Source organism: Cervus elaphus, chromosome 11 (assembly GCF_910594005.1).
Source record: "Cervus elaphus chromosome 11, mCerEla1.1, whole genome shotgun sequence".
Lineage (NCBI taxonomy): Eukaryota > Metazoa > Chordata > Mammalia > Artiodactyla > Cervidae > Cervus > Cervus elaphus.
This window is the reverse complement of record NC_057825.1, coordinates 2,556,037-2,570,316: the sequence shown is the minus strand read 5'-3', so window position 1 is coordinate 2,570,316 and position 14,280 is coordinate 2,556,037. Positions and strand designations below refer to the sequence as shown.

The following is a 14,280-nucleotide window of genomic DNA, read 5'->3' as shown; positions in this document are numbered from 1 at the left end:
GTCCCTGGGCCCTGCACCCAGCAAGGACATTTGCACCAGTCTGCCGGCACCTGGCCTCTGGTCTCTGCATCTGGCAAGGATGAGGTGCCAGCTTGCTCAATTCCTAGACGCCTCACACTCACGGGGCTGGCGCGGGACCCACTGCCCTCCAGCTGTTGGGGGTGGTGGCAATGGCATTTGGCAAAGGAGAGGTGCTGGGGTCAGACTTGAGTGCACCCAGCCCCATGGCTGTGCTCAGAGATGCCCCACTGGCCACACTGCCCGCTCCTCCCCCCGGCCCCCTGGATGCCCCGCTGTCTCCTGCTTGAGCAGCCAGGCGAGGACCCTGGGAGGAGTGAGCGTCTTGTTCCGGTCCCAGGGCTTCTGCCTGGCAAGCCTCTCCAAGCTTATGCTGCGTGACCCCCGGCCAGACGGCTCAGCGCTCGCCTGTCCATCAGGGACGGGGGCAGGATGTGCTGACCACCCTAGGCAAGCGCTTTGTTCCATGACGTGGGGGTGAGCTGAACACTTGGGCCCGTTTGGGCCGGATGGCACCTCTGTGGGGTCCGGGAGGGTCCTCGGCAGGCAGAAGCTCCCCTGGGGGGTCCCTAGGCTGAGGCAGAGCAGCAGAGCACAGGGCCTGCCCCAAACCCCTCTGCAGACAGGGTGGAGGAGGCCCAGCCTGGCCGACACCGCCCGGGGCACACGGCAGGTCATGCCCACCCCAGGACCTTTGCACGTGACAGGCTCGCTGACCACATCACTCAAGTCTGACCCCAGCACCTCTCCTTTGCCAAATGCCATTGCCACCACTCCCAACAGCTGGAGGGCAGTGGGTCCCGCGCCAGCCCCGTGAGTGTGAGGCGTCTAGGAATTGAGCAAGCTGGCACCTCATCCTTGCCAGATGCAGAGACCAGAGGCCAGGTGCCGGCAGACCGGTACAAATGTCCCTGCTGGGTGCAGGGCCCAGGGACCTGCATGGGCCCTAACAGCCTGCTCAGGCTGCTGGACAGGGGCCAGCGGGAGAGTCGGGTGGGTAGGGGCCCGTCCACTTTCCTCCAGAGGGTGTGTTGCTGCCCTGGGTCCCTGCAGGAGGCTCAGAGCTCCCGGGATGCCTGGCCACACGCGGGCTGAGTCTGAGCGCGGGGGTCCCCTTCACTTGTGTCCTGCTAACAGCCACGCTCAGCCCAGCCTGTGCAGAGCCCCAGGCGGTGCTCAGAGCCACGTGCTCATTCTGCCCAGAGAAACCTTCCAAAACTAAGGCAGCAGAGCGTTTCCGGATTAGGGTGAGGAAGGGCTGGCCCGAGGTCACCGGCTCTGAGGGGAGAGGGCGATACGGTTCAGCCTGAAGCGATGGGGAAGCTCTCTGGGGCTCAGACCTTCCCGAGCTGCCCTTTGGGGTGAAGCGGGTGAGTTGGGGGGCGGCCCATGACGGCCTCCCTCACGTTGGGGGCCAGTGCCATTTCCAGAGGGTTATTTCTCCCCAGCAGAGGGGCAAACATAGGCAGCGAAGGGAGCGTGAACACTTGCTTCCAGGCTCAGGCCCTGAGAGAGGAGTCAAGGTGGAACCTGGGCCGGACGACCCCTCGTCCTGAGCCATCCCCCAGGGACGGCCGCAGAGTGAACGTGTGCTCAGGCCCTGTCGGGGGGTCCAGGGCCAAACCACAGGGCCCGGGGAGCAGGCTTGCTCCCCTCCTCCCCTATTCTGGCTCCACAGGGTCCTCTCGGGGTCCCCCAGGCCCTCCTGTGGGCAGGGGGGCTGCTGGCGTTACTGTGCCTGAGGCTTGAGAAAGACAGGCCCCTGTCCCCCAAGCTACAGTCTGATGAGGGTCCAGCTATCCCTCCAAAGATCACCCGAAGCACAGACATCTTTCTGTGGCCTTGACTTTATTAGCCTGACCTGTTTCAGCCCAGTCCCTGGAGAGGGCTGCGTGGCATGGCACCTCTGAAACCAACCCCAGGCCCCCAGGACTTTCTGCACCCCAGTCACCACACGGCTTCCTGCCCGCATCCCCTCTAGCCCCCTCCCCAGGGGGCTGCCTGGGTCCCAGGGCCGGGTGCCAGTCCCCGTAGGGAAGATGGGCAGTTCTGAAGGCCCTGGGATGGGGACGGGGGTCACCCCATTCCAGGCCCTGGGTGAGGGCCACTCCTGGGGACTGGGAGAGCGGGGGACGAGGCCCAGAGCTGAGTCAGACAGCAAGGACAGAGGCCACCCGGGCAGGAGAGACCCGCCAGGTCCGTACCTAGCAGCACCCCTTTGTCTCCGACATGGTGAGCGAGGGGCCCTGGGGGAAACCAGGGCAGGAGAGCACAGTGGGGGTGGCCCAGCTGAGACCCTCCCAGCCCTGCTCCTGGCGCTGATTTCAGGGCTGGGAACCCTCTGGGGGTTTCCCTGTGTGAAGACCCGAGAGGTCAAGGCAAGCAGAGCTCACTTTCTGGATCCACCCCTCCTTCCTGGGACCAGGGACCAGACCGTCCTGCCAACCCCGACCTCAGGGACGGTGCTAGTCTGGCACGCCTGCTTTCTGCCTTCACTACTGTGCCCGAGGCAGACAGGACGAATCAGTCCCACACCGTCCCCCATGCCAGACACACCCGCAACCCTCAAGGCTCCCCCGGGCAGCCTGCCCATCAGGGATAGAACACTGGGTGATGCTCTTTGCTGCCCCGCTTTCACAGGGGCCTTCTCCTTTTCAGAAGCTCTCCAGGGCTTCAGGCATGGTCCCTGAGCCCAAGGCATGGCAGGTGGCTTTTAGGGGGGTGGGGAGGACCCGAGACTCCCCCCTTCAGTCAGTGACCACAGAATAGGCCTCCTGGGTCCTCTTTCCACTCCCTCTGTCTGCATCTTTTGGGGGCCATGGCGGTAGCTCTTGACGAAGGGCAGGGGAGCCCATGTTCCAGCCAGGGTCTGGGTCCTGGCACCCGGGGCGGCACAGGCCACTGGGAATGGGCAGCGTCGGCCGGGGTGGCAGGTCGCCGACCCCCGGACCAGCTGAGGCTCTGCCCGCGGCAGTCAGTAGATCCCCTTCACCCTCTTGTTGTCGGGGTCGAAGGGAGACTTGAGGTGGGCCTGGGCAGCGTAGGTCACCCCCATCCTCTCCAGGGCGTAGTCCCCACTCTTCACGAAGTCCAGAGAGACCTGGTGGGCACAGAGGGGGGCCCACGGTCACTCAGCGCCCCGCGGGAGCCGGGTTCATGCAGCCTGCCTCCCAGGATGGGGCCACCGTCTCGCCCTCTCACGCCCCTCCCTCCTCTGAGTCCAGGAACTGCTCTGAGCCCGGAGCAGGTGGACTCCATGTGCCCGGGCCCCTAAGCTGCACCTGAGCCCCCGGGGTCCAGGGGAGCTGAGGTCTGGCACTGGGGAGAACCTCTCCTGCTGGGCAGCAAGCCCCAACCTGTAACCACTGGTCCCTGGGAGGCGGGCAGCCAGTGGGGGAATTTTGGGGTTTATAAATGATGGTTTGGGCAAAATGCTTAGACCTTCTGCACACAGAACAGGCTGCCCCTTCGTCTCATTGCTGAGCCCCCCAAATGAGCCTGTGCACGTGCGTTTCTGTGTGCACACGTGCCAGTGTGGTACACGTGGGTATACCTGTGTGAACACCGAGGTGTGCACACACAACCGTTTGCACACACACAGGGTCTCCAGCTCCAAGGAGCAGAGCGGGTGAGCCCTGCGCAGAGCCCCTTTCTGACCATGAGAAGCCTGGAGCTTCCAAAGTCAGATTCTGTCAGAAAGAAAATATAGAAACAGCCACTGGCTATGCCCAGGGAAGACAGGGCCCCGTCAGTCAGTCCCCTCACTGTTCTCTGGTCCCCCCAGGCCCAGCCCACCCAGAGAGGGAGGCAGGGGTGCTATGGAGAGTCCCAGAGGGGACCGGGGCTCCCCGCGGCGGTGTGGGGGCAGGGGCGGGGGGGACTCACCGGCCCGCCGCTGGGGTCTCGGATGTAGCCGTAGGCCAGGGTCTTATTGATGGTGAATCCGAAGTCGGCCCTCCGGACGTGGCCCACCACTTGGCCGTTCCTCCAGATGGCCTCCAGCCCGAACATGGGAACTTTCCTGGAAGAAGCAATAGACGGCTGGGACCCCAGAGGCCCTGAGGGGGATCTCCTGCACTTTGCCTGGCCGAGGAGAAAGGACAGAGCCCGCCAGACCACGGGCTCCACTCCTCAGGGCTGGTCTGCTATGAGCCCGCATGCCTCTCACCTGGCCCCCGAGGATGTCGGCGCTCAGGCTTCGAGCACATAAATGGACAGAAAACATCAAAACCAGAACCTGACTTCCGTGTCTCTGGAGGCAGGGCCCCGCGGACTCGGAACTGTCACTCAACCTGTTTTAATCTGACGGCTCTTCTTTTATGACAGTGTGATGCATCATTTATTAAAAGTATTTTTCTGTGTTACACATAAAATATGAATGCTCGCCATAAAATTTTTGAAAATTTAAAACAGGGAAGAGGAGAGAATTAAACTGCAATCACAGAAACGTCAGAGCCAGAGCGTTTGGTGCAAACCTTGGCCGGCGTGCCTTCTCCCGCCCGAGTCCTCATGCCTGCGGGCAGTGGGCCGGGTGCTGGGGATGAGGGGCCCCCAGGGCAGCAGCACCGTGTGGCCCTGCGGGTCCCGGGGTGAAGCCGAGGACCGCACCCGGTGGGGTGTGGGGCGCGGCTGGGCTGGTTATGGTAACCGGAACTGGGGGGACCTTGCACTGAGCCGGTCTGGACAGGGTCTGGGGTGCCTCCCGGTTCAGAGGCCAGGGGTGACAAGGTCTGGGGCCCACAGGTGCAGTGGATGAGGGTGGGGTGGCAGAAGCTTTGCAAATGCATCCTGTCTCCTTTGGACATGTCCTACAAGGGTGCTGTGTCCACGTGAGGAGACAGCCTCAGAGAGGTGCCCTGCCCCCCCAGGGCCCCAGGGCAGAGCTGCAGCATCCTGGCCACATCCCTCCTCGGGCCTGGACCAGCCAGGCCGCGGCCCCAGGTGGACTCTGCATCCCAGCAGGGAGCCCTGGGGAGGGGCGAGCAGGCCGTGGCTGCTGCTGTCTGAAGCAGCAGGCGCTTTCTGGAGGGCCAGGCGGCAGGAGGGCTTGGCGGACCCCTGCCCTGTCTGCACCCCAAACCAGAGCCGAGTGCTCCCCTGGAGGCGGACAAACAGTCAGGCAGACGGGCAGCCCGATGGGGTCCCAGGGAGGAGCTAGGAGACGACACACCCCAGCTCCGCTCACTCGGCACCCCCAACCCCGGCAGCCTCGAGGCTTCCTTTGAAGGAGCCGAATGTGGGAGAAAGGGACCGCTGGTGTCAGCTCTCGGCCCCAAACCAACGAGACCCAGAGACGCCCGCTGCCCCGGGGATGGCTGCTACCCAGCTCCACATCGCCCCATCTACGTCCTCCAACACCAGCACCAGGGACCCAGGGACCACGCAGGCTCAGCTCCCAGCACGTAAGGGCGGTGTGCTCAGAGCTGCCGGGGAGGTAGGGGTGGGGGAGTGGTGCGGGGAGGCAGGGGAGAGGTGGGGGGAGGCAGGGGAGAGGTGGGGGTGGGGCAGAAGAGATCGGGCCCCCCACAAGGCTTCCTTCCACTCCGGCCACGGGCCTGGGCGAGAACCGCTCTGCCCCTGGGCCCCCGTGGTCTTCGTCTGTCAGGGGGGCTGGTGGCCCCAGCCTGGCCCCTCCCCCCGTGGGGCCCCTCCCGGGCTGTGGGGAGGCTCTGACCAGGACACAGGGGTGATGGCAGAGCCCTGACCAGCAGCCACATCGGGGGGCCTCGGCCGGAGCCTCCCACAAAGCCCGCGTGGCTCGGCAGGGCTCCCCCTTTCAGAACACGTGTTTGGAGGAACTTCCCAGCCGTCCAGTGCTTAGGACTGCAGCTTTCCCTGCCAAGGGCACAAGTTCAGTCCCTACGTGGGGAGCTAAGATCCTGCAAGCCGCATGGTGCAGCCAAAATAAACACAGTGAAACGAAACCTGTGTTTGCTGAGGGCTGCCCTGTTCGCTCCCTACCGACCACCACCAGCCCGCGCCCAGTTTGCCCCCGGCCTGGCGCTGGTGGGATCTGAGTTGCAGCCCCGGCTTCAGAGTTGGGCCTGCTGTGGACCCAACCCTGCCTCGTGGGTCCCAGTCTCTTCCCTGTCGGGGGCTGCGGTGCACGCTCCGGGAGAGGGTGTCTGGCCTGCGGGGAAAGGGGGAGCCCAGAATCACCGTCCCTCGCGTCTGCATGGCCGCTCCCCACTCCCGGTGGCCCCAGCCCTAGCGGTACTCACTCGTCCACGGTGAAGCCCAGCAGGCGCCGGCGGAGGCCCTCGGCCTGCTGCTTCTCCAGGGCCTCGCGCCCCAGGAAGGGGATGGAGGACTTGAGCTTGCAGGTGAAGGCCAAGCCTGCTTCCAGGGGGCTGTCATCAGCCCGGAGGTCGGCGTGCCAGTGCCGGTAGCCTGGAGTGGGGGAGGCCACAGGGTCACTGTCCAGCGGGGGCGGGGACTTCAGGAGACGCCCCAGGAGGTGCCCACCCCGTCACACCCTCAGCCTAGACCCGCCATGACTTGGGCTTTCTGGGGGCTGGGAGCATCGTCAGTCACAGGAGGCGCCCTGGCTGAGCCCCGGAGTCAGACCGCCCCCAGCAGCATCGCCGCGCATCTCTGCCATCAGGCTGGAGGCCCTGGGGAGGGGCAGCAGCGGGCGAGGCAGCTCGAAGTGCCCCCCCTCCTGCTCTGATGGTCTTCAGCTCTCTCTGGGAATCTCAGCGCTGAATCCAAATCTGGCTCTGGACCCACTTCCCCTGGGAGATACCTCCCCTGTACCCCCCTCCCAAGAGTGCTGGGATCAGAGATCCCACCACCGTCCCCAGGCCTGCGTGGAGGACCTGGTACAAGGCCAGCGAAAGGGCTCTGGGGAAACAGCCTGTGTGGGGGTATGGGGCGGCCCGGCACAGCAGGAAGGGAGCACGGGGACGTTTGGGGGCCGGTTAACAGCCTCCAGTGAGGCTCAGCACCCCACCTGTGGTCCAGGACCCGCACACACCTTTCTCGATGCTCAGAGAGTCAATGGCCCGGTAGCCGGCATTGACGAGGCCGTGCTTGGCCCCCACGGTCATCAGCGCCTGGTACACGGGCAGGCAGGACGGCCTCGGGGTGTGCAGCTCCCAGCCCAGCTCCCCCACGAAGGACAGCCTCACGGCCCGGACCTGGGGGCAAGGCACAGCTCAGACCCGGGCTAGGGTGGAGGTCCGGCCGCCACCGATGGGTGGACACTTCCAACCGCCACCACTAATAGCCGGACCTGGGCCCAGGCCACAGGCCACCAAGAAATGGGGCCTGCCGGCGAGAGTCCTCAGGAGCGCTCTGGAAATCTTCGAAAGGAAGAGGTGTTGTCATTGGGAGTGGAAGTGGACACATGGTTCCCAGGCCACAGCTCGTCTCCTAAATGACCGTAGGAGTGTCCTGGGGCCTCGGTAGCCAGGGGCAGAGACCCACGGAAGTGAGCTCTCTGCCAGGTCTAAGGCCCGAAGTCCAAAACCAGGGTGTGGGCAGGGACGCGCTTCCTCTGGAGGCTCCGGGGCGGGTCCCTCCTGCCCCTTCCCTCTCCCGGGGGTCCAGGCTCTGCTGACGTGGACGCATCACGCTGGCCTTGGCCTGTGTCTCCTCCGTGTCTGTGTCTCTCCGTCTCTCATCAGGACACTGGCTGCTGGGCGGAGCCCCCCCTCACCAGGGTGCTCTTATCCCGTGATCCTCACCATCATCGAATCAGCAAAGCCCCTGATCCCAAGGTCCCGTTCCCAGCCCGGGGGTGATGTGTCTTTAGGGGGCCACCATTCAATCACTGCAGTGACCTTGGGCAAGACTCTTGGCCTCTCTCTGGCCTCTAAATGGGGTCGGGAGCCTGGCTTTGTCTGTCTTAGGAAGCTCTGAGGGGGTGTCCTCGAGGAAGGATGGGGAGTCAACCACACCACGATGAGTCACAGCACCTGCACTTAGCGCGTTCAGGGGCAGCGGGAGGGGGCAGCCGGGCGTCGGGCGAGTGTCCTGGTCGCCCCCCACCCAAGTGGACCTCAGTCAAGAGCTAGGATCTGAAGGCGGGCACAGCCTCTGCCCCCCAGGCCTTGAGTCTTGGAAGGACACAGCCAGACGCCAAAGCCGGCTCCAGGGCAGGCAGGGGGAAGGACCCTGAGGCAGGCACAGGCCAAGCTGGGCTCTTGAGCGGGGTTTGCTCTCACGGACAGGCCTTCCAGACAAGCGGAAGAGTGGGTGCAAAGGCGCAGAGCTGGAGCAAGTGTGAGCGTTGTCGGGGTGGGGGCGGGGGGAACAGGTAAGAAGGCTGGCGGGTGGGACCAGAAGGGCCTCGTCAACGGGCTGCAGACACTGGACTGTTAAAGCACTGCCCAGGCTGGGTTCACAGGCCAGGGAAGGGACCTCGGGCCCCCAAACCCCATGGAAGGGACGGTGCCGTTCACGGAGCGCCCCTGGGCCTCCTCTTTGTAGACATCACTACAAAAACTTCCCAGGGATGAAGCAGAAACAGGGGCTCCGGAGACAGCCCACCTGGCCCGCGCACACACAGTGCTGACGTGGGGACAGCTGGTCTCTGGGCGAGCGTGTCCCTCAGCCTGAGTCCCACGCCGGCGGCCACGTGGAGGCCACGAGCAGGAGTGGGGGACGCCTGGCCCGGCAGCCTGGCTTTTCCTGCCCGGCTGGCTGGTGCTGGGTCGCTCGTACACTCAGCACCTGCTGGTTGCTTCCAGCCTGCGGGCAAGCCCTTGAACGCCCAGTGTCCCCGCGTGCGGGGCCGGGCATGGCCCTGTCCAGGTCACAGAAGGCACAGGGGCTGCAGCCGGCCACAGTGCTCCCAGAGGCGGAGGACCTGGTCCCACCACTGCTCCGAGCCCGAGGGGCTGCCCGGGACAGCTCCCGTGGCGATGAGGTCAGCAGACGGAGAGCCGGCCCGCTCTCCCGAATGACTTGAAATCACAGCCGCTGGGAGGGCTGGACTCAGAAAGCTTTGGAAAGGCACACATCTGCTCTGAGCTGCCATGTGCCCGGGGCCTCTCAAAAAACTCAGAATTGACTCAGAAAACGTACTGTTGACATTTCCCTGCTCCCCTGGTGCAAGCCGTGGGCCCCTGACAAAGACTGCCTTGTCAACGGGGTTCTAATTTTAGACAGACCACGGAGGAGCTTGGGGCTCAAAGCCAATCTCATTTCAAACAGGAAAAAAATCATTTTTAAAGCTCACCCATTAATGGGCCCAGGACTGCGGGTCTTGTCAGACACACTCCCTCCCCCAGTTAAGTCAGGCTCTCGAGTGAATTCAGGGGTGGGATGGAGCGACCTGGCCCCTTCCCCAGCTCCCAGGAATCCAACGAGGCTGGGAGGCCGGCCGGCGTGCTCTCCATTACAGCCCTGTGGGCAAGCCCGGCTCTCAGGGGGCTGAATAAATACTTCCCGGACGGAGCGGGCAGACAGGTGCAGAGGGCCAAAGCTCTGCTGTCCGGCAAAGCGAGGGGAAGGCCTTCGGGATTCCTAGTGACTTTCTAAGTTGCCAGCATCACTGGTTCTCGAGACCTCTTGTGTTTTTCTCTACTGAAGCTGTGGATTTAGGCGAGCCCTGGGGTCTTCTGAGAGGGTCACAGACTGAAGGGACAGGCCAGGCATGAGCGCATCTGGAACTTGGGCTCAGAGTCAGCCAGACCCACGGGCCGGCCTCCCCAGCCCCAGTGCCCACATCTGATAAACGGGGGTGAGCATCAAGCTCATGGAAGGCAGGTGCCTGGTACCGCCCTCTGCCAGTCAGCATCAGCTTGGATCAGCTTTAAAAGCGAGCCCCAAACCCTCTGCAAAATAGCCACACCCTGTTCTGGGAACCATGGAGAGTGGAAGGGACCACAGAGATGCAAAAGGTCAATAGGAAAGGCCTGAAACTAGGTTTTGTTTAAACCCTTTTGTGACCCCCAGGACTCCCCTGATACGGTTAGAACCAACAAACCAAGTCAGCAAGGTTGCAGGATACAAAATCAACACTCAAAAGTCAGCTGCATTTTTATACTCTAACAATAGACCAACTGAAAAGGAAATTAGAAAAAATTCCATTTACAGTCACACCAGAAAGAATAAAATACTTAGGAATAAACCTAACCATGGAGGTGAAAGACTTGCACGCTGAGAACTACAAAACACTGCCAAAAGAAACGAAAGACACAAATGGAAAGACAACTTTTCTGTTTGTGGGTTGGAAGACTGAATATCACCAAGATACCAGTATTAGCCAAAGTGATCTACAGATTCAATACAATCTGTATCAAAATCCAGTGACTTTTTTTTTTTTTTTTTGGCAGAAATAGAAAATTTCACCCTAACAGTTACATGAGTGACCTCGAATAGCCAAACAGTCTCGGAAAAGAACAAGGCAGAAGACTCACTTCCTCATTTCAAAACTTATTACAAAGCTGCCACAATCAAAACAGTGCTACTGGCATGAAATCAAACAGACAAATGGAATAGAAAAGAGAGCCCAGAAACAAACCCTCATGTAAATACCTAGTGACCTTTAACAAGGGATCCAAGACCATTGGGACTTCCCCGGCAGCTCAGTGGTAGAGTCTGCCTGCCAATGCAGGAAACAGAGGTTCAGTCCCCGAGTGGGGAAAATCCCTTGGAGGAAGAAATAGCGACCCACTCCACTATTCTTGCCTGGGAAAATCCCGTGGACATTGGAGCCTGGCAGGCTACAGTCCAAGGGGCCACAAAGAGTTGGACACGACTGAGCGTGCACACAAGCCTGCATGCCACGACTGCCCCATGGGGAAAGGACAGTGATCGGCAAACTGAACCTTCTCTTCTACCGCATACACCATACACGCACGTTAACTCAAAACGAGTTAAAGCCCAAATGCGAGCCTGCAGGCTGTGAAAGCCCTAGAAGACAATACAGAGGAAAGCTTCATGACTCTAGACTTGGCAATGATTTCCCAGATATGATACCAGAGGCAAAGGCAACAAAGAGCAAAATGAGCTAAACGGGACTCCAGCAAATGTAAAACCTTCTGTGCTTCAAAGGATGCAACCCACAGTGAAAAGTCAACCTACAGAATTGGAGAAAACATTCAAAAGTCCTGTATCTGATAAGGGGTTAACATCCAGAATATATAAAGAACACCTACAATTCAACAAAAACAAAGCAACCCGATTAAGAAACGAATTAAGAACTTGAATAGACATTTTACCAAAGATCTACAAATGGCCAACAAGCATATGAGAAGATGGTCAATGTCACGAAACATTAGAGAAACATCAATCAAAACCACAATGAGATATGACTTCTAAGCCATTAGCATTTCAAAGAAAACAGAAAATAATCAGTGTTGGCAGGAATATGAAGGAATCGGAACCCTTGGGCGCAGTTGGGGGAATGCAAAATGGTGCAACTGTTAGGAAAAACAGTATGGTGATTCCTCGGAAAACTAAAAATAGAACTACCATATGTCCAGCAATCCCACGTCTGGGTGTATATGCAAAAGAGCTGAAGGGTGGAACAAGGAGCTGGTCTGGCCCCGCACCTCCCGGGCAGCAGCAGACAATAGGCAGCCGGAGCAGGGCCTTGTGCAAGGTCCTGCTGGGAGCAAGGCCCTTCTCTGCTCGGCTCCGCTGGGTGACCACTCAGGAATCACCAGGGCTTGCCCAGGGCCCATCTTTCCAGCGGCCGGGTGACCCACAGAGGAACGAACTGCTTCTAAAGCCAGCAGGAGCCCCCTGTGAGGCTCAGACTCCTGGGCTGGGGAACAGAGACCCGATGGGACCCCTCGATGAAAAGAGACCATGCTGGGGGTGGGAAGGCAGGCCCGTCAAGCCCCAAACATCTGCGCAAGCAGCACTCCTGCTGTGCGGGTCTTCTCCAGTCTGAATTTGCTCAGAGACCCTCTCCTCATTGGAAGGACTGATGTTGAAGCTGTAAGTTCAATACTTTGGCCACCTGATGTGAAGGGCTGACTCACTGGAAAAAACCCTAAGGCTGGGAAAGACTGGGGGCGGGAGGAGAAGGGGACGACAGAGGATGAGATGATTAGATAGCATCATCGATTCAATAGACATGAATTTGAGGAAACTCTGGGAATTAGTGAAGGACAGGGGAGCCTGGCGTGCTGCAGCCCGTGGAGCCGCCAAGAGTCTGACACGACTTAGCGACCGAACAACAACAGCATCCTCTCCTTTAGGAAGATTCTGGGTTTCAGGCCCCTCCACCCAGGACCTGTGAGGCCCTGGAGGGAGTTATGCAGGAGGCTGGGGTCCCCGCTGCTGAGAGAGGATTGTCCCCTCTGCCTGTCACCTGCTTCACTCTAGGTGGCAACTGAGATGGTCAGCGAGACGCGGCGGTGAGGGAGCGCTCTCCCCCACATGGACGGAGCTGTGTGTGCATCAGCCTTGGCTGCAGCAGCCTTAAAGCTTATCTGCCTTGTAAGGACAAGGATGGAATCCGGAACACAAGTGTCAGATGCCTCTGAGCCCCCAGCCCCAGGGCTCTGCACACGTCGCTGGTCAGTAATGTCTGTCATTCCACACGGGGTCTCCTGCCCCAGACGCAGGTGGCAAACCCAGCAAGATGAAGCTTCTAGCCACACTTTCCACAAACACCTGTGTTCCAACATCGCGGGGGGGCCCCCGCATCACCCCAGGATCCAGGCCCTCCTCAGTTCTCAGGGTGCTGCCTGGCCATCCTGGCATTCACACCTGACACGGGGCGGTGAGGGCCAGCCGCCCCCCAGAGTTGGCGCCGTGCTGGCTGAGAGCATGGGCTGGGGTGCCACGTACCTACTCGGTTTAAATCTGAGCCACAAACGTCGCATCCCCGTTGACTGAGATCCCTCTGAGTCTGCTTTGCAAATCCTGGGTGTGAATAGGGTTCACAGAGCCTTGGGAGCGGTCAACAGAACTGTCGGCCCGAGGCCCCCGGCTGCTTGGCGAGGCGGGTGCTGCTGGCACGCACATTTTACAGATGAGGAAGTGGGAGCTCAGGGAGGTCAGGCCACCTGCCCAAGGCCCAGTGATGTCCTGGAAGATGTTTGACAACCAGCTCTCGGGAGGCAGGGGTTGCTTCGCAGCGTTTACCCCTTTCTGCAGGGTGAACAGTCCTACCACGGTTGATTTCAAGCTGCAGTGGTTTAACCACCACCTGCCAATTTTCCCCCAGCTTTAGCCATCAGCTCTCACGAGCTGGAAGGAGCACTTTCCAGCACATTCAGAGGACTCACAGCCAGTAAGTCAGAGCAGGCGCTCCACGCTGTAAGCTCTCCACACTCCCGCCCTAGCCTCGACTGACTCACTGGATTATTCTGGGGGCAGCGAATACACTCTAGCAAGATGGATTTGGGGGCTTCCTGAAATTCCTGCCAGCTCTCCATGGGGGGGACAGGAATGGGGGTGGTGGTGCTGGGTCCACATCCTGGCTTGGATCACAGGCCACGTGTGCGCCCTGGGCAGGACAGTCCACGTGGCTCCCGTGGGGTGGGTGCTCTGGCCACAGATGACACCAGAACCAGCCTGGGGCCGCCTCCCTGGGCAGACACCACAAGAGGGCTTGAGCAGATGTGTCCACAGACACAGGCACAAGCCTGTATGTCCACCCGTCTCAAATCACATTAGCTCATGGAGGTTTTACATGCTTCCGGGGAGTTTGGTTGTGTAACAGCACCCCTGACTCACCAGGCACGTCATCCAAACTTAGTCATCCCTTTAAATAAATGAGGATCCTAGGGCCCCCAAGGCAAGGGATAGACAGGGATCTGGGCACATTGCAGCCCCCTGCAGGGGTCTGGGGCCCCGAAGCCACAGAAGAGTGGGGAATTCAGCTGGTGGTAAGACTTAAAGGATCTTCATTTTTCAAATCCTCTGAACAACCCGAGACACTCTTGACTCCAAAAACATCCTTCTGTGTCAATGTGCAATCTCTCCCTGCAGTCTGGTCCAGAGGGCTAGCGTGCAGGCTTGCTGGCAGTTCTGGTGAAGGTGGTTCTGGGGATAGTAGAGGTGATGGTAATGATGGTGGTAAAGATAATGGTGATGGTAGTGGTTAGTGAGGATAATGGTGATGGTGGTGATGGTGATGGTGGTGATGGTGATGATGGTGGTGATGGTGGTGGTGATGGTGGTGGTGGTGATGGTGGTGATGGTGATGGTGGTGATGGTGGTGGTGATGGTGATGGTGGTGATGGTGATGGTGATGGTGGTGGTGGTGATGGTGGTGATGGTGATGGTGGTGATGGTGATGGTGGTGATGGTGGTGATGGTGGTGGTGGTGGTGGTGGTGATGGTGGTGATGGT

The 14,280-nt window shown here is 60.3% G+C and overlaps 1 protein-coding gene across 5 annotated transcripts in view; it reads right to left on the bottom strand.

The window, feature by feature from the left end:
• Nucleotides 1-1,847: 1,847 nt before the first annotated feature.
• Nucleotides 1,848-14,280, bottom strand: part of SARDH (sarcosine dehydrogenase) — a 63,467-nt gene continuing 51,034 nt past the window's right edge. For all 5 annotated transcript variants that reach the window (XM_043916388.1, XM_043916392.1, XM_043916389.1 and 2 more), the window contains 4 exons: nt 6,995-7,157; nt 6,240-6,408; nt 3,904-4,039; nt 1,848-3,118 (listed from right to left, as the gene is read on the bottom strand). In XM_043916388.1, coding sequence (XP_043772323.1) covers nt 2,993-3,118; nt 3,904-4,039; nt 6,240-6,408; nt 6,995-7,157 — 594 coding nt within the window. In that variant the 3' untranslated portion in view covers nt 1,848-2,992. The remainder of the gene's footprint in view (nt 3,119-3,903; nt 4,040-6,239; nt 6,409-6,994; nt 7,158-14,280) is intronic.